Genomic DNA, 17,368 nt, shown 5'->3' with positions numbered 1-17,368 from the left:
GATCACTTTGCTTTAAAACACATGCAATTCTGACCCTCTTCCAATAGCCGCAGGCATCCGTCAACAGCAAACCAAGAGCATTCGCCAGTGGTATATAGGAAAAAGAAACCAGCATTCGCCGGTGGGGTGAAGTAACCAAGAGCATTCGCCAGTGGTATATAGGAAAAAGAAACCAGCATTCGCCGGTGGGGTGAAGTAACCAAGAGCATTCGCCAGTGGTATATAGGAAAAAGAAACCAGCATTCGCCGGTGGGGTGAAGTAACCAAGAGCATTCGCCAGTGGTATATAGGAAAAAGAAACCAGCATTCGCCGGTGGGGTGAAGTAACCAAGAGCATTCGCCAGTGGTATATAGGAAAAAGAAACCAGCATTCGCCGGTGGGGTGAAGTAACCAAGAGCATTCGCCAGTGGTACATAGAGAGAAGGAACCAGCATTCGCCGATAGTTCTGGGGGCCGGTGACAAGGAACATCCCTAAGTCGATCTCCTTCATGCATTCCCCGCGGTCACAGATGGGGGGTACTCGCAGGTTATGCCGCGTTCGACGCACCGTTCGCAAGGCCCGCGGTCGCCAGTAATGGAAATTGGGATGATGCATCCCTTCTTGCTTTTACAGCATGCATCGCAACGGGTGCGCATATTTCCAGGTGGTAGGCGTCGACGCGGCTGCTCTGAGCTGGGGGCGGCGAAGGCGACCGCGTCAGGATGCGCTTCAGGCTGCGCGTTACTGCGCATCTCGACTGTGATGACTTCCTCGGTGGCGTCGGTGCCTGCGTTCGATACCTGATCTGCCACAGGTGCATGCGGTATCGATGGATCTGCAAGAGCTTATCAAAATGGTGAGCAATGGTAATTGATCAGATATCATACCGGCTGTATTCGACAGTTGACTGTCAGCTGCAGCCGCTGCTCTCAGTTTATCAAGTCGTTGCTTCAACCATATTTCTTTCCCCTCGGGTAAAGCAATGGATGTAGCCGGTCTCTGCTTATCAGCATAGTGGACCAGACCGAACTTGCATTGGACCGCGATTGGATGATCGCAAGGCACAGCACCACTCTGGTGGCGCTTGCGGACCGAGCCGTTCTCAAAGTCGGTTTCAAAGAAGATATGCTCCTCATTAATATCAATAGCAATAGAATCGTTGCTGAGGTTGTGAACGTGGGAAGACTTGTACGAAGTGTCTAGATTGTATAAGTCAGAATAGATTCTAAAGTAGTGATGTAAAGAACATACCTGCAACCTTGCGGAACTCGGCAGGCTGAAGTTTAAGCGCAGCAACAGCCCTTGTCAACGCGGTCACCTCTGAAACCTTCAAGCGGCTGTTGGGGCAGACAAACGTGAAAAACATTTTGGGGGCTGCTTTTCTGGGGGGATGGAGTAGGTCGAACCAGATACAGCCATACTCTGGGTCCTTAAGACCCCTGGACTGCCATTCCCTGACCTTCCTCTCCCAATCGTCACGCCTGTTTGTGAGAAGGTGTACAAAGTGCTGCTCTCGAGAGCAGCAGGTAGGACGTGGCAGGTTGGGCGTAGGAGGTGGCAGGTCGGGCGTAGGAGGTGGCAGGTCGGGCGTGGGAGGTGGCAGGTCTGGTGTGAGGGTAGCAGCATCATTAGAGGCCTCTGCCTCGGGTGCGCTGTCCTCATCGTTCCTACATTGCATCGGTCAGTGAGGGTTTTGGAACTATGCATCTTGCCAAAGCATACTGTGCAGGACTAAGACGAGCTTGCTTTTTGGCATTCTTGCGCTCAAGCTTCTCATTCTCTCGGCGCTTGTTGCGGTTGCGGTTATTCTTTGCCTTCATCTTAGCTCTTTTTGCCGCAGCTTTGGCATCTTCAGCTATGCAGAGTTAGTGAATGCTGTGAATAAGGGAAGCTGTAGAACTTACTTGACTATGCATAGTAGTGATGTTAGCAAAAGATTAGCAAGGAAAGAAGTCAGCAATCTGTGCAGAATGATGGTGGTGGCGCAAACGGTCGTCGTCCAATGATTCAGCGGTGTCGATTTGGACTACTTGAGTGCTCGCATTTGCCCAGACTACTCACGCCGAAGCGATCGTTTGCCTTGAACTACTTGAGTGCTCGCATTTGCCTTAGACTGCTCGCATTTGCCCAGACTACTCACGCCGAAGCGATCGTTTGCCTTGAACTACTTGAGTGCTTTTGTCCAGACTACTTGAGAGCTCACGCTCGCATTTGCCCAGACTACTCACGCCGAAGCGATCGTTTGCCTTGGACTACTTGAGAAATGAGTGCTCGCATTTGCCTTAGACTGCCCATGCTCGCATTTGCCCAGACTACTCACGCCGAAGCGATCGTTTGCCTTGAACTACTTGAGTGCTTTTGTCCAGACTACTTGAGAGCTCACGCTCGCATTTGCCCAGACTACTCACGCCGAAGCGATCGTTTGCCTTGGACTACTTGAGAAATGAGTGCTCGCATTTGCCTTAGACTGCCCATGCTCGCATTTGCCCAGACTACTCACGCCGAAGCGATCGTTTGCCTTAGACTACTTGAGAAATGAGGTTGGTGTGTGGATATCGTTTTGTTCGTGGTTTCCGTTCGACCAGACTTAAGGTGTAGGGAGGGCAGGCGTGAAGTGGAACTTACGTGTGGGCTAGCCCCTGGTATATCGTCAGTGATGGAAAACTTGATGCAGCTTATTCTGAGTACATACCGGAGGCCTCAGCAGAGCTGCCCTGGATGGTCTCGGAGACATAGTTGGTGGCGTTGGAGATGCCGATCTGACCGGCGATACCCTCGTTGGGCTTGTTGGCGTTGGGAGCAGACATGTTGAAGGTTGGTTGGGTTGGTTGGTTGGGTTGGTTGGTTGGGTTGGTTGGTTAGGCTGGTTGGCAGGGCAAATACAGTGGCAGCAGTGGTGTTAGAGTTTACGATTTGACTACGTGATGCATTCGCTATCTGGGGTGACGTTTCGAGGCAGGTGGGCACTGAGAAGGAAGGAGCGACACTATTGCGAACATCAGGAAGACTCCACAGTTTAGTAGTAACCTATTGCCTTGCAAAATCATCTAAAACTGTTCGGCATAAGCAACAAACATGAAGCGTTTACTGCCGGCAAACCTTAACTTGTCATCTCTTCGGGGGCAGACCAAGTTGGAGCGACGCACTCTTCGCTCTTGCACACAATGCAACGGCCATTCCTCAATCAACTCTTTCAAATAGGCATAAATTTCACCGCACCACCTGCGAGGGAAAAATTGTGTGACTGCTAGCGCGCCTGGGATGCATTTCGTTGCTACCGCCCACGACCCTCAGACAATCATTCTTTTTCTGCCTGGCATACTATCGTACCCTAGTTCCGTGCACAGACCGTCTAGAGCAAGGCGCGCTTCGGTATACCCTGTCCTGAGTATCCTCCAATTCGACTAAAGAAGATGCTCCCTTCCGCCATGGATCCCCATAAACTGGCGGATACACTACCTACGAGTATGTCCAAAGGAACTTGATATCTTTATTTATAGGCCAGCGCGTCCAAACCGCCCCTTTCCACATTGTAGATCATGCCAATATTCTTATCACCCAACGATACCCTTGTTGGTGTCGGGGGCAGACATGGTGAGACTGGACGGGCGACAGTCAGGGGGCAATCAGAGGAGCAGTGTGGTGAAAGAGTTTTTCATGAAGGAGGCAGGAGCGACGAGATGTCTTCCCTTTCCATGCTGCGATTGTTTTTCTCCTTCATCTTGGCTCGTTTCGCCGCCGCTTTGGCATTATCAGCTAAGGTATGCAGAGTTAGCAAATGCCGTGAATAAGGGAGGCTCTAGAACTCAATACAGCTCGTTCTAAGTACATACTAGAGGCCTTGGAGATGTAGTTGGTAGCGTTAGAGGTGGAGTTGCCGATCTGGCCGACGATACCCTTGCTGGGCTTGTTGGTGTTAGGGGCAGACATGGTGAGGTTGGACGGGCGACAGGTTAGTGTCGGGGGCAGACATGATGAGGTTGGACGGGCGACAGGTTAGTGTCGGGGGCAGACATGGTGAGACACCAACACCGCCCACCGCACCGCACCGCCCGACGCCTGCTGCCGCTGCCAAGAGCCTCACTGGGTCTCCCTCGAGGCCACTGCCCCTCGCACCTGTGCGACCGCTGATGCGGCCGGTGCATTGCCGCCGCCAGGCACTATGCCATGTTACGCAGGGTCAATACAGCTCATGCATCCTGCCATGCTGCCCTTCCCCATCGGTCTTGTTGCTTCACTGTGGCTGGTGATTGGCAGCGATTGGCATTGGCAGTGATTGGCAGTGGTTGGCCAGTGATTGGCTGGAGACTGGCTCGCCCTGGCCATTGCCTGGGGAGAGTCAGGACGGCCATCTATACTACAGCACGCTGCACCGCAATGAAACCAGACACGCCGAATCCGTGCTGCACTCACTGTGTCTGCGACTGATCTGGATCAGCGAGCATGCTGCGTCAAGGTGCTCGCGTGCAGTTGCCAGTTCTCCCGAACTCGCAGCGCTCACTGTAGGCATGTAGAAGACACTCACGGTAGACAAATATAGGGAAGGCACGCATGAGGCATTCACAGTAGGCACGGCAGGCACTCACAGTAGCCACAGAAGGCACTCGCCAACACACGCATCAGCCCTTCCAACGTTTGTTCCTGACACCACCTTCCGTATCACTGCAATGACAACAGCGACCATGGCAGGCGTTCACCGTGGCCGTCCTCTGCCAGGGCACGGCCAGCATCCCAACCCTCACTTCTCTGCACCCACTCTTTCTTTTGGTCGCTTTCTGGTTGTTTCTCGTCACTTTTTGGCCACTTCTTGGGTTCTAGTATACTCATATCTGCCTTGCCTCGACGGCATCGAACATTATGTTACGCTTGAAACCATCAGAGCTTACCTTGACGCCGGAGGACATCGACGAAACTTTCCAGCGCATGGCACGACGGCGGCAGGCCAGGGCCCCTGTGCCCCCAGCACAACGACGCGCGAAGCACACTGGACGTCCTCCCCCACCCCGGCTTGTTCCTGGTGCGCAGCGATCCGTGAATGACGCCGTCACCCATCTTGGCAACATCCCACTTCTGAGGCCCCGACCTCAACAGGCTGTCATTGCACATGTTGACGATGACTCTGAAGGTTCTGATGGCACGCTGGACGAAGCATCACACCAGTTGGAAACCTCGCCAGATCTTGTAGATGTCCCCTCACAGCCCGGGCTGCTTCCGTCTGCTCTATCTGCAGCCACGGCGCCGCGTCACAGCACGAGGCTACCTTTCCGACTCGGACTTTCACGCAGAACACTCGAGGTTGAGCGAGAACCACACCCTTCGCCGACTGGACAAGCTGATGACTCCGAAGGAACTCTTGTTGAGCCAGCGAGTTCTCCATTGGGGACGACCAATGTTAGCCTGTCCACTCCTGGTCGAAGCAGGCCGAAAGAACCCTCTACTAGAGACTCCCCACCACTTCAATCTAGCCCTTCTGCTACTCCGGCAAGTTTGCGAGGTGGAGCAAGTCGCCCTCAACGAGATCGTGTTCAGTCCATCGGCCAAGAATCGCTCCATGCTCCGTCGCCACTTCGCCAGACGCAGGTACCTGGCCCAACGCTTGAGCCAGACAGTGACTTGGCCAGCTCAGACGAAGAGTCTCCAGTCAGATACTTACAGGGCTATTTCAAGCCGAACACTCAAGAGTACACTTTCGAAGAACTGGTGCAAGTCGCTCCACGTACTGAACCATCTCGCAAGGCCAGTCAGCCGCAACTTCATTCACGGAGTCGCTCGTTTACTGACGCTCCGCCTCTACGCTTTCTTGCACCGACACCCAATTTACCGCCTCCTTCTAGAGAAGATATGTTCTGGGATGGTGCCACACCCGCACCTGGGCATGCTACTTACAATCAGACGGACGGACGACCCAGACAGCATAGTAGTGAGATGTCAAACATGAGCTTAGCCTACTCATACTACGAGCTTCCTGAGAGCCGGCAGTCGAGCGGCGAGTATTCGTCGCTTTTCCAGTCACAGTACGATGTGGATGCAGGTTCACGGGAGCCCAGCCGCGGCACTTATCGCTCAGTGCGACTCTCAGAAGCGCAAGTTCTTGGTAATGCAACGAGATCTCCAACACCTGGACCAACAAGCTTTCAGCCTCCGATACCAATGTTCTCCGCCCACATGGGTGCCTCTCCCCTTCCAGCAGAGCCTTATGGACGTACACCTACTGGTGCCAACCACCAACCAACATTTCGCCAACAAGTCAGCGAGACGGCTCCGGCTCGTAGAAACGCTATCGTGGCTGCCGTGGAGGATGATGTATCGCCCTTGGAAGCGCTCACAGCGCACATTGGGAGGGAGTCGCAACGTCTCGGGGGCTATCAAGGACAGCCCCAGCGAAGCAGCCATCTTCCAGGGCTGGGTCATCCAGCGTACAACAACCCAGGTCCAGTGATGGGTGCACACGATCCACGCCAATTCATGTTCAGTCCATCGTACATGCATGTTCCACAATCATACGCGCACAGTTCTCATCCGTTCGTGCGTGGCTCGCAAGGCTTGGTCGGTCAACCGCTGTTTGCTACGCCAAGTGCATTCGGCTCAACCATGGCTATGGCCGATGATCCTTATACGCGAGGTGTTTCTGCCCATGTAGGTCAAGTGCAAGGCTCTGGCACACGTCCCTCGTGGACTCAGGCTCTTCCTGCCAGCTATGTGCCGCCACGGCCAAGAAGCACACAGGGAGGACGGAACGGCCAACGCTCCAGCGAGAACGCCCCAGCCAGCACTACGGCTCGTGTGGTTGGAACGTCACAAGTACAGGAGCATGCCTTTGCGTTTGGGCAGATACCCGATCCCGCTCCAACTAGGTCAGTCATCGCCTACTAGCATATTTCGTATTTCGTGGCAAGAGTCGCATATCTTGCCGAGTTACTTACTGACGCAGGCAAACACGACCGCGGACGGAAGCACCTCAAGCTGTGCCAGTGCGGCGCAACGAACTACCGAGCAGTCCCATGCCACCAGCACCAACGAGAATGCCGCAGCATACCGGCTCACGTCAACCCGCTGTGCTCTCTCCAGGCCATGGCAATGCTGGGCGGCGGTCCGCTCGAATGGATCCGCGTCTGCAAGACCAAGAAAACTCCGGTCAAGCTGAGTTGCAGACAATGATGCGAGAGTTCGACACGGTCCGATCACGATACGATGAACCGCAGAGTGACGTGATGGACGAAACGCCTCCTAGAATTGGAAGGATTGAGAGGCACATGTAACGGTGCATCGATGTGGCTGCATTGTCTTAGGGGAATAGTAATACCTGGCGGTTGATGTAGTCTACAACAGTATCGATAGTACAGTATGCAACAAGACAGACTTGCACTCGTTACAAGCGCTCGATAGATCAAATGAGCTCAAGTCGCTCTCGGCGTGTCATGGCGAAGCATCATGGACATGTGATGGGTTTGCCAAACCTCATCTTCATCGTCTACGCATATGATATCGAACCCCTGTTTCTCCCAAAATCGAATAGCGCCTGCCAGGAAGGGATGTGTGTGTAGATACATGCATTGCACCCCTGAAGCAAGCGCATGATCCCGCAGAGCATGGAACAACGACGCAGCCAGCCCGTGCCGCCGATACTGCGGCAGAACAAACAAACGAATCACCTCGACAGTCCTACACTCGCGGTCCGGACACGTGTCCAGCGAAGACGACGAGGAACTCGCAGACCCGCCCCCCAACGGCGCCGGCAGCTGCGCAAACCGGTAGTCAAACGGCACATACGCAATCGCCGCGACCACAGCACCACCCCCGGCCTCCCGCGCCACCAGCACGCACCCGCGCTCCAGCACGCCCGGGGCGTCGAGCAGCGCGTCGTGGCCCAGCGAGGGGAACAGGATGCGCCGCGACGCGTTGACGAAGCGGGATGCGTCGTGCAGCGTCGCCGGGGTGGTGTGTTCGATTCGCCACGGGGAGAGGGGTGATGGGGTGCTCAGCGGCGTGCTGCATGCAGACGCAGACGCAGACGGCAACGCAGACGGCAACGTAGACGGCAACGCAGACGGGGTTGGGCCGCGGCGCGTGGCGTGCAGCGCGGGACTGGGGCTGGCGTGCCGCGTCGCCATGTCATTCGAGGGTTTCTGGGGCACTAGCCGGATGAGGAAGTTTTTTTCTGCTGGTGTGGTACGTTGGCTCCTGCGGGGTGTGGGGGTTGTGCGGAGAATGGGTGGATGCTTGGAGATGTGAGATGGGCGAGTGAGGAGTGTAGATGGGAGGTTAGGAGTGGGTTTGAGGGCGTTGAGCTCGTGCTTGGCCAGACGTGCGAACGGAGGGATGGGCGATGTCGGCGCGGGCCGGATTACCTTGTTCGGCGGGCGTTGTGGCGGTAGTGTTGCCGAAACTCTTGCGGTGGTGGTTCGGAATGTTGGCGAACTTTGGAGGCGTGGCGCGCGAGTCAGGGTTGAAGGTCTAGATAATCAGTGTTGGCTCCAAATGAACACATGTTTGCTGTAGATCAGGCGGCTCGATGTTGTCTGTTCATTGTTAAACGTTGTTTCGTCGCCAATTACAAACAAAAGAGAGACCAGCGAATGTGACTTTTGTCAGTCGTACTTTGCGTGCTGCTCAAATCACCGTGAAGCTAGAGGTATCACAAGATGAAGTTGAGAATGACAATCTTTACATACCAATGACCCTACCGAGTGTCTATCCTGACTGATAAAATCACCTCCGTCGCTGCAAAGCTTCCAGGCGCGGCTGTCGCTCCTAAGCAGACATCGATCCTGGCTGCATGTCGTCCCCGAGCAATGGTACACCACCCTCCTCGTCGTCATCCATGTCAAAGTCCTCCTCATCACCACTCTCCATCCAATACTCGTCATCCATCAGGTCGTCCCTGCGAGACTGAATCTGCTCAGCCATTCTCCTGTTCAGATCCTCCTCGTAAGAGCGTCGCAGCTGAGTCTGTTCAAGTTCTTTCCTCTCCAACAAACGAGCAACTGCTGACGCAACGCGCATCTTGCCAAACAAAGGCCCTACGGCGCGAACCACGTCGTTGAGGTCTTTCTGGCTGATGGTGCGGCCGGACGCCTCGAAGAGCATGCGCTTGCAGGTGGGGCAGGAGTTTCCGGTGTTCAGCCAGGCAGCCAGACACACTTGACCGTGTATGTGGCCACAGACCCCGATGCGTACTGCTGTATGGTGTGCATCGGAGGGGACTGTGTCGATGTTGACGTGAAGAGGGTCCTTGCAGATGTAGCAGTCCTGGTACATGAGTGCTTTTGAAGGCGCGATCAGCACGAGGCCGAGTTGCATGAAAGCGGCTTTGCTTGCGAAAATACTCATGATGGGTGGCTGAAAGACTGGTGGTTGAGTTGATCGGAGCTTGGTGGTGTATGGTTGAGCGCAGACCGCGGTATGTGGTTGGTGGGATGAGTGGGCGTACGCGCGCACAGGTCATAAGTGAAAGGTGAAAGTGAGTGACGGCCACTTGGTTGCAAGGTGAGACACGCGCTTGAGATACCGCGGTGTCTAGCAAGTGAAGTGCTTGCACCCATGCTACGTGCAGGTCGCTGATTCCTGCTTGTCGAAAAACAAGTCCTCTGTGCCTTCCAAGGTCGCCTCACTGAGCGAACTAGACGATGTTAGTGATGCGAAGGAACGCACCTGGGGCCAGAATAGCCACGTGCTCGTGGCTGACTACAGATGGGAAGGAGCAATGGAGGGCTCGACCTGACCTTCAGAACGCCATTCCAGCTTACAAAGCTAGCCTTCAACAGCCAAAAAAATTACAGAACTAAAGACGACTCAGGTAAAGATAGCAGCAAGAATAGAGCGAAGATACATCCTGCTGCGGCTGGTCTCAGCAAGGTCAGAGTCAAGGCGGAAGTGCCCATCTAGAAGCAAAACCGTAGTGGAAGGAGCTGGACAACAACAATTCGCCCTTCGTTCGAGTTGTATGGAAAACTTGGGTCGGACAAGCAGTAAGACAACGAAAGGGCTAGTAGAAAAGTCTGACGAGGACGAAGCGGAAGCAACTGCTTTCAAAAAGAAAGCTCCCGAACACGAACCTTTCGCCCGCCATCCAAACGGGATTCGGAATGTCTCGAAAGACTTGGACAGAACCATGAGGTAGGACATAGCAGCTGATTAAGCGAGCCAGCCTCCAGCAACAATGCAGCTGGCCAAAGAAGATCCGACCCGTCTTGCCTGACACGTTTACCAAATGCCCAGTCCAACGTGCTTGGTTGTAGTAACATCATGTCTTGATGATCAAAGTCATGTCAGGCTGGCAGCAGATTCATGCCGTGACAGCTCTTCAATATCTTCCTCTTCTCATCTCCAGTGCTCGTGAACGGCCCATAGTTCTTGTTTGACTCGATGATATGGTGTGCATGTATAAGTCATCAATGAGCACTGTAAAGCTCTAGTGATCAGCTTCATGCTCATGGCATACTTGCATGTCTGTTGTGAGTATTGCAAACTCCACAACATGGTGGCATTCAATCGTGAATGCAGAACCGTGTACGGTCGAGTCACCATGTGACAGGCGGAACCGTACCTACCGCAAGACAAAAAAGGAAGCATCGACATGTGAGCGTCGCGTGGTGTGGAGATCGAGTGGGGCCGGACGTAGGCGCTAGTCTAAAGTAGTGCTAGTATCTTCACTGTTACGCCACCAGCAAAATTTTCAACCATGGATATCTCGACGACCAGAACAGCTATAGACAAGCTGAAAAGACAAAAAGAATGCTGTAAGCCCGACGAGGGGCTCGAACCCTCAACCTTGAGATTAAGAGTCTCACGCGCTACCGATTGTGCCAGCCGGGCTTGTTGTTGCTCATTTGATGATAAGACAAGCAATCGATACTATCATAATGTCAGTAGGATTGTTATAGGTGATGCTGTTGCTGTGTCGGTTCTAGTGCCGACTCCTCCATGAACAGTCTGTGTAAGCCTTTCTTTCCCGTATCTGGCTCAAGCTCAGAGCTTCTCGCCGCATACCAAAAGAGGATACACCGCTCCCGCCGCTACTGGCACCTTCTTCCATCCTGTCGCCGCAAACAGGGACATGATCGTACCCGAATGCGCGGCCAAAACAATATAGTCGCCATAAGCGCTCTCGAAGATGTCATCGAGTAACTCTATGCTCCTGATCGCATGCTCCTTGAGGGTCTCCCGTCGGCTTGGGGTCCACAGAGTATCCTCTTCGTCAAATCCGTCTTCAATGTCGAAGGAAGGGTAGTGCTCGGCTATCCAGGATCTGCTGCTTCTGCGGTCGCATGTGTGGACGCCGAGCTGTTCGCGCAGCTTCTCTTTGATCACCGGTTTCTTGTCTCTTGCCTCAGGTGGGAAAGCAAGCTGCACCGTGCTAAGGCAGCAGCGTAACGGACTGGATAGGATGGTCGTGATGGTTCCGTTGCCTATGGATGAGCGAGCTTCCGCAATATTGCGTGCCTGCTGTTCTCCATTGGCTGTCAGTTCTGCATCCTCCCAGATGACATTGCCGTCACCAGGTACCTTCGCCCAATGACGCTACACCAGTCAGTGGTTGTCGTGTCATTCAATAGGCGCAGGTTACAGGGGCAGGAGGTCTTCAGTAGTGATCGACAGAACTCACATCCCACTCAGCGCGGCCGACCTCCTTCTCTTTGACGTTGTGAAATCCTTCACCATGGCGAATCAAGTACAGCAGTTTGTAGTGTTTGTTCTCGTCCTTCGAGTTCAGGTCTCGAATGTATTATTGGAACGTTGCCACTGTGGTTCCTCTTGTATACCGGCTTCCCCATCGGTTGGATATGACCTGTCGAGGAGTCCCAAATTGACACGCGTCGTCGCTCTGAAGTCCCAACTTTCGGGGTCATCGTCATGAGAGAAGAAGCCACGCAGAGCTATGTACTTGCGTCTTGCTGTTATCTTTGGCGAGGATGGATATAGCAAGCTACACAGGAGCGCAATTAGAGCGACAGAAACGACGAGTATGTTGCCTTGTCTATTCATCCAGGAGGTGCGGGGTGGTACTCAGCTTGATGCCACGCTGGAGCTAATGTGGGGCCTCTGTAGATATGTACGCTAGCCAGGACGGATCGTTCCAGGCTCCCGCAGCGGATCTTCCAACAACAATCACACTGCACCGTTGATGACAAACTGCAGGGAGTTCCAACAGAGGACGGCTCGATCATGATGCCGCACCACCAAGCTCACGACCGGATAACGACCACGTCGACAAATCTCCCATAGAAGCGACCAGTCGAAGCTGCAAAGTCGGTCCCGCTTGTAACGATCTAGCCTCTCTGACGTCTTACGACCATGGGACTGTACGATCTCCCTACCTTGAATACTGACCCGATCAGATTATTACGCGTCAAACTCATGGACGTTGGCCAGGTTCAATGCTCTGTTTCTATCCATGACCTGAACGAAGAGCGTACTGGATTTTGCGCGCTGTCTTATACGTGGGGCCCGTGCCACCGAGAAAGTGTCAAGCTGTGCAGACCACATGGATCTATGAGGTCCTCGAGGACGATACTGTGCAACGAGAAACCGGTCGAGGTCACAGAAAAACCTTCATGATTTCCTCTACCAGTGGACCGCGGGTCATGAAACTTCAACATTCGTCTGGATCGATGCACTCTGTATCGACCAGGACAACGTTTCTGAGCAAAGCCATCAAGTACACATCATGGGTCAAATTTATACCACAGCAAAGCATGTCCTTATCTGGCTGGGTCCTGAAGACGACTCGACAGGGCTTGCTTTTAAGCTCGTGGAAGGCTTGAGCTCGATGAAGGCCGAAGTAAGACGAACGCTTGACCCCCACAAGGTATCCGCTGACAATGAGAACCTCTTACTGGATCTGACGAGATGGAAGGCTCTATCGCGGTTCTTCACTCGAATATGGTTCAGTCGCGCATGGATCATACAGGAAGCAATTCTAGCGAGGAGTAGTACTGTTATGTGTGGGCCTCGTGCTACTTCTTGGGAAGCACTCACTGACACGTCCAAATTTCTCGCAACCACTGCCTGGACGACTTTTCTTGAGAATCCTACTTCATTTAAAGACCACGCAAACCAGTTGCACAAGTGTCCAGCTCGATTACTTGCCCAGTACAAAACGTGGAAAGGTTCTTATAAGGACGGCTTACTGTATGCACTCATTCGTGCTCGCCCATCCATCTGTCAGGACCCAAAGAATAAGGTGTACTCGCAACTTCACTTGGGTCAAGTCGACATGTTCCCGAATTATCAGCATTCGGTAGCTGAGGTGTATACTATCGCTGCAAAGCACGTACTCGAACAGTCTGAAAGCATGCTCTTCTTCACGTGTGTAGAGGGAGAAGACTTCCAAACTCGTAACTATGGTCTGCCATCTTGGGTTCCCGACTGGTCGATAGCGAAGTTCACCGGACTCCGTGTGACTGGCTATAGGCATTTCAATGCTGCAGAACAGCGACTGCCAACGTATTCAATTTCTCATGACATGAGAATGTTGAGCATAGAGGCAGTAAAGGTGGATGACATTGTGGAGATTTGTGAAGAGAAGAACATGTTGCGCGCGAACTTGCAGTCTTCGACAATGTGGAAGCTACTCTCGATGCTCGACTCAACTTACAGCACCGGACATGGTACTCAAACTCGTGAGGAGGTACTTTGGCGCGCATTGATGACAAACAGAGGCAGTACTCCAACAGATCGAAGGGTTCGATATACCGCACCGGATGAGATTGGGCAATCATTCCGCAGTTGGGTACTTTGGCGGTATGCTCTGGCAACTGGAGCACCGACAGCCTTCCCAGTGCCTTCTGCCACAGACAGTATACTACGCAGGATGAACTCGAGAAAGCACGTCTGAGAGCCAAATCCGACCCTGCATATCTTGCAAACTTAGCACACAAAGCCTCTCTTTACGACCTTCACTTCTCACACGCCATGCTCCCACGACCGTTTCGCACAAGGCGAGGGTACTTTGGTATTGGGACACAATGCTTGCGCAAAGGAGACTGTGTTTGGATTGTATCTGGATGTCGTGTACCTATCATTCTCCGTCGCATCGATGGCAGCAAGCGCTTTCGACTCGTCGGCGGTTCTTATACACATGGCTTGATGGATGGGGAGGGCCTGAATCAACCAGGTGCTGAGTTCGAAATGGTGAGCCTCGAGTAGGAAGCTGCCTCTTGCAAACAGCAATCGCGACGCTCAGATGCAGTCAAGAAGACAGGTGCTATCTTCAGGGTCAGATATGACCCCGTGTGCCCTTGCAAATCCGTCCAATAAGGGATCGAATGTTCGAACAAGGCTGCATTCTCTCAGGGCCACATGGCATCTAGGGGAGCCACTACTTTGCTGTGTTGTAAACACTACCGTTTGTCTGCACAAACACACATCCTGCATGCGTTCGCAATCGCAGGTCACCCTCCCGAGTAACGTATCGCGATCGTCGAGCGAGGTGTCGCAAGGCTTGCCAGGCCTGTGGTCATCAAACACGCAAATATGACGCCAAGACTGCTGCCTGGACATATACGGTTGTGCATCAAGTCTGCATCAGCCGTCAAATGCAGCGCTTGATATCGAACAGAAGCAAGACAGTGGTCGGAAGCCCCGCGATGTCAGTCTCAAGAGGCAGGGCTGTGTTCACCGGTATGCGCGATGAGTCGCCCGCCGGTCAGCGATGGGCGTGAGTCATACCTAGCACGCCGGGGGGCGGAAAACGCAACTGCCCCCTGCACAGCAAACCACAGGCCGCGCCTTCACAAACGCTAATTCCTTGATCGCTGGCGTACCGCTGCTTTGTTGCCTTGTCTTCTCGTGAAAGCAACTCCTGTCTCCTTCCCTCCTCACTGCCACTCCTTGTTCACAGTTGGCCAGGGCGCATGCGAGGACAAAGCTGGGGACGCGCAGTCTCGTCGCACCTGTCTCAGAGGATCTGCAGTGCATTCCAAGGGCAGCAGTAGCAAATTGCGCAGCTTCTCGCCGCCAGAACAGCACCGCGACAGATTTTTTCGTCAGGCTTGGGGTCGCCGGGAGGCAAGTTGTGCGGCGAAGGTGAGTGGTCGGCAGTGGTTAGGTCCCGGACGAGGCGACAGCGCCGGTTGCAGCGTCATGGCCTGGCAGAGAGCAGCCTGCGCGCGTCGGCGTCGCAACCGCCACAGCAACAGTGCTGCTCTCGTCTGCGCGCTTTGTTGACAGACGGCTGGCACATGTCACAGGAGCTGCACAGCGGCTGCCCGCCCTCACTGTCGCAGGACGCGAGGCAGTGCGGTACGGTGAAGGAGAAACGCGCTTGTGCATGACGAGCAGCCCCTTTTTCGCGCGGCAGAAACTTCCAGGTGCAAAAGCGGCGGGTCGCGATGGCCACTAGCGTGGTGCACGGACCCTGCCCCGGCTACTATAAGTATTCGGGCTGCCCCCTTGGTTTATCGCCCTTTTGGTCGCCTTGCACTCCGCTCGCCGCCTCACTCAGCTCCCCCGCACCACCCCACGCCGCAAACTGAAAACATCGTTTTCCACCTGCGCGCTCTCTAATACGCGATTCGGGACGAACTGTGTGTTAATTTGCACACACTTCCATTCTCTTCGAGCTTGAGGAGCATACTCGCGACCGGCGCTAGCCCCATTCGCTTGCGACCATCCATCCAAGCAGCCATCGCTCAGTCGCACCTTACGACTTCCCTTGCCAAAGGCTTGCTGGCTTCGCTTTTGGTCTCTACCACCACCACCGTACATCACTAACTACTGCCATCACCGGCAGCGACTTGCGATCGGCGGCATACTCTTGTCAACGTTTGCCCGGGACTCTTTCGATAGTAGCTCTCTCGCCTCCGGTACGGTTTCACCTCTGCCTACCTCTTCCATCTTGCACTTCGGTGTCGATCGATTGTCGCAATACATTCGCGATTCCATAGTCTACCTGACTAGACCGCCGCTTCTCGAAGTCACATTCTGACCTGCGCAGTCTGTCAAGAACCCTCTTCAGATACTCTCTAGCTCGCACGGTGTTCCGTCGAGTCATACATCAATCCACAATCATGGATCCCTCCTCTCTTACCTCTCACCCGTCCACCGCCGCCCAGGCAAAGACGGTAAGCTTGTGTGATGCTATGTTTGAGAACCCTTATTGACATCCGCTTAGTTCGTCGGACCTGGTTCTTTGTCCTACCCCAATAACGGAGACTTGACACCGCCGACGTCCGAGAAGAGCGCGCAGCCTGACGGCAACAACGCGAACGGCGTTGCAACCCCAGCGGCTACACCCGATACACAGAATGGCCAAGTGCCTTCTGGAATCGTGCCCACCCTGCAGAACATCGTCGCCACAGTCAACCTCTCCGCTCGTCTAGACCTCAAGACCATCGCTCTGCACGCGCGTAACGCTGAGTATAACCCTAAGCGTTTCGCTGCGGTTATCATGCGTATTCGTGAGCCCAAGACAACGGCTTTGGTCTTTGCGAGTGGAAAGATGGTCGTCACTGGTGCCAAGTCTGAGGATGATAGCCGCCTTGCTTCCCGCAAATACGCGCGGATTATCCAGAAGCTGGGGTTCAACGCAAAGTTCACCGTACGTGCAAACAGACTTCTTGTCTGGAGCCTTTGCTAATAGCGATTAGGACTTTAAGATTCAGAATATTGTCGGCTCCTGCGACATCAAGTTCCCCATTCGCTTGGAAGGTCTTGCATCTCGCCATCACACTTTCTCGTCCTACGAGCCTGAACTCTTCCCCGGTCTCATCTACCGCATGATGAAACCGAAGATCGTCCTGCTTATTTTCGTCTCCGGCAAGATTGTCTTGACCGGTGCGAAGGTTCGTGAAGAGATCTACCAGGCTTTCGAGCTCATCTACCCTGTCTTGTCGGATTTCCGCAAGTCCTGAATCTCTGAACTATACCCTCATCATTTTTGCGGCATTGCATGGTGTTTCGGTTTGCGATTTTCCTTTTCACACAAATTGCGTACTCCGGGGTCGATCCTAAAATTCAGTAAACACCCTTTCGATGACATAGACATCTGCGCTCGGGGAGTTCAGCCTCCAGTAATCATGTTCACGAGGCGTGGCAGTCGATTGTTTTGGTCTCTATTATTATTCCAGTACGAGTACGATACGCGAGCGGGCGGTGGCAGACATGGCCACAACATTGAGATTGTTTGGATTCGCGAAGGCGCTACTGCAAGTGTAAAAGCTTGCACAGAGGTGCTCAACATGGCTGGCTGTGTGATGCCAGAGCTCTCGCGCATGTGCTATATTACAGGCTATGGTCCTTTTCCCCAGCTCCTTCTCAGTGGGATGGTTCTGGTAGTAAAGCATCATGATACCAACAATCGTTCCCTTCGCCTGTCCTCTTTGTGAACAATCCCCTCCTTGCCACGCTTGGTTGGATGTTTGCCCAGACCAAGGTTTGACGCATC

At 53.8% G+C, this 17,368-nt stretch overlaps 8 protein-coding genes and 1 non-coding gene across 9 annotated transcripts; 3 read left to right on the top strand and 6 right to left on the bottom strand.

Annotated features, from left to right (window-relative positions):
- Nucleotides 1-488: 488 nt before the first annotated feature.
- C7974DRAFT_375371 (uncharacterized protein) lies at nt 489-2,789 on the bottom strand (the record flags this gene model as incomplete). Its single annotated transcript, XM_046140204.1, has 7 exons — nt 489-817; nt 870-1,181; nt 1,234-1,649; nt 1,705-1,837; nt 1,887-1,890; nt 2,608-2,621; nt 2,675-2,789. 7 exons carry the CDS (start codon nt 2,787-2,789, stop codon nt 489-491), a joined length of 1,323 nt encoding a protein of 440 aa, XP_045998036.1.
- Nucleotides 2,790-3,637: 848 nt separating this feature from the next.
- On the bottom strand, nt 3,638-3,912 carry C7974DRAFT_412273 (uncharacterized protein; the record flags this gene model as incomplete). The annotated part of the gene is made up of 2 exons (XM_046143630.1): nt 3,638-3,738; nt 3,816-3,912. The coding sequence occupies 2 exons, from the start codon at nt 3,910-3,912 to the stop codon at nt 3,638-3,640; spliced, it is 198 nt and encodes a 65-aa protein (XP_045998035.1).
- A 927-nt stretch (nt 3,913-4,839) lies between these two features.
- On the top strand, nt 4,840-6,855 carry C7974DRAFT_452509 (uncharacterized protein; the record flags this gene model as incomplete). Its single annotated transcript, XM_046145825.1, has 1 exon — nt 4,840-6,855. One exon carries the CDS (start codon nt 4,840-4,842, stop codon nt 6,853-6,855), a length of 2,016 nt encoding a protein of 671 aa, XP_045998034.1.
- A 337-nt stretch (nt 6,856-7,192) lies between these two features.
- C7974DRAFT_423643 (acyl-CoA N-acyltransferase) lies at nt 7,193-8,382 on the bottom strand. The gene has a single exon (XM_046144391.1). It carries the CDS (start codon nt 8,091-8,093, stop codon nt 7,380-7,382), a length of 714 nt encoding a protein of 237 aa, XP_045998033.1. The 5' UTR covers nt 8,094-8,382; the 3' UTR covers nt 7,193-7,379.
- A 328-nt stretch (nt 8,383-8,710) lies between these two features.
- On the bottom strand, nt 8,711-9,543 carry C7974DRAFT_168430 (uncharacterized protein). The gene has a single exon (XM_046136097.1). It carries the CDS (start codon nt 9,310-9,312, stop codon nt 8,734-8,736), a length of 579 nt encoding a protein of 192 aa, XP_045998032.1. The 5' UTR covers nt 9,313-9,543; the 3' UTR covers nt 8,711-8,733.
- Nucleotides 9,544-10,724: 1,181 nt separating this feature from the next.
- C7974DRAFT_t60 lies at nt 10,725-10,797 on the bottom strand. The gene has a single exon. It is a non-coding gene; the product is annotated as a tRNA-Lys (tRNA).
- Nucleotides 10,745-12,149, bottom strand: C7974DRAFT_462864 (histidine phosphatase superfamily; the record flags this gene model as incomplete). The annotated part of the gene is made up of 4 exons (XM_046146217.1): nt 10,745-11,502; nt 11,588-11,697; nt 11,745-11,876; nt 12,116-12,149. The coding sequence occupies 4 exons, from the start codon at nt 12,147-12,149 to the stop codon at nt 10,951-10,953; spliced, it is 828 nt and encodes a 275-aa protein (XP_045998031.1). The 3' UTR covers nt 10,745-10,950.
- Nucleotides 12,150-13,198: 1,049 nt separating this feature from the next.
- Nucleotides 13,199-14,568, top strand: C7974DRAFT_452483 (uncharacterized protein; the record flags this gene model as incomplete). Its single annotated transcript, XM_046145824.1, has 2 exons — nt 13,199-13,612; nt 13,711-14,568. The coding sequence occupies 2 exons, from the start codon at nt 13,199-13,201 to the stop codon at nt 14,128-14,130; spliced, it is 834 nt and encodes a 277-aa protein (XP_045998030.1). The 3' UTR covers nt 14,131-14,568.
- A 1,424-nt stretch (nt 14,569-15,992) lies between these two features.
- C7974DRAFT_412268 (transcription factor TFIID-domain-containing protein) lies at nt 15,993-16,835 on the top strand (the record flags this gene model as incomplete). The annotated part of the gene is made up of 3 exons (XM_046143629.1): nt 15,993-16,046; nt 16,097-16,522; nt 16,572-16,835. 3 exons carry the CDS (start codon nt 15,993-15,995, stop codon nt 16,833-16,835), a joined length of 744 nt encoding a protein of 247 aa, XP_045998029.1.
- Between the last annotated feature and the right edge of the window lie 533 nt (nt 16,836-17,368).

Source organism: Boeremia exigua, assembly GCF_020726555.1.
Source record: "Boeremia exigua strain MPI-SDFR-AT-0100 chromosome Unknown C7974scaffold_5, whole genome shotgun sequence".
In the NCBI taxonomy this organism is placed as follows: Eukaryota; Fungi; Ascomycota; class Dothideomycetes; order Pleosporales; family Didymellaceae; genus Boeremia; species Boeremia exigua.
This window is presented reverse-complemented; position numbering and strand designations above follow the sequence as displayed.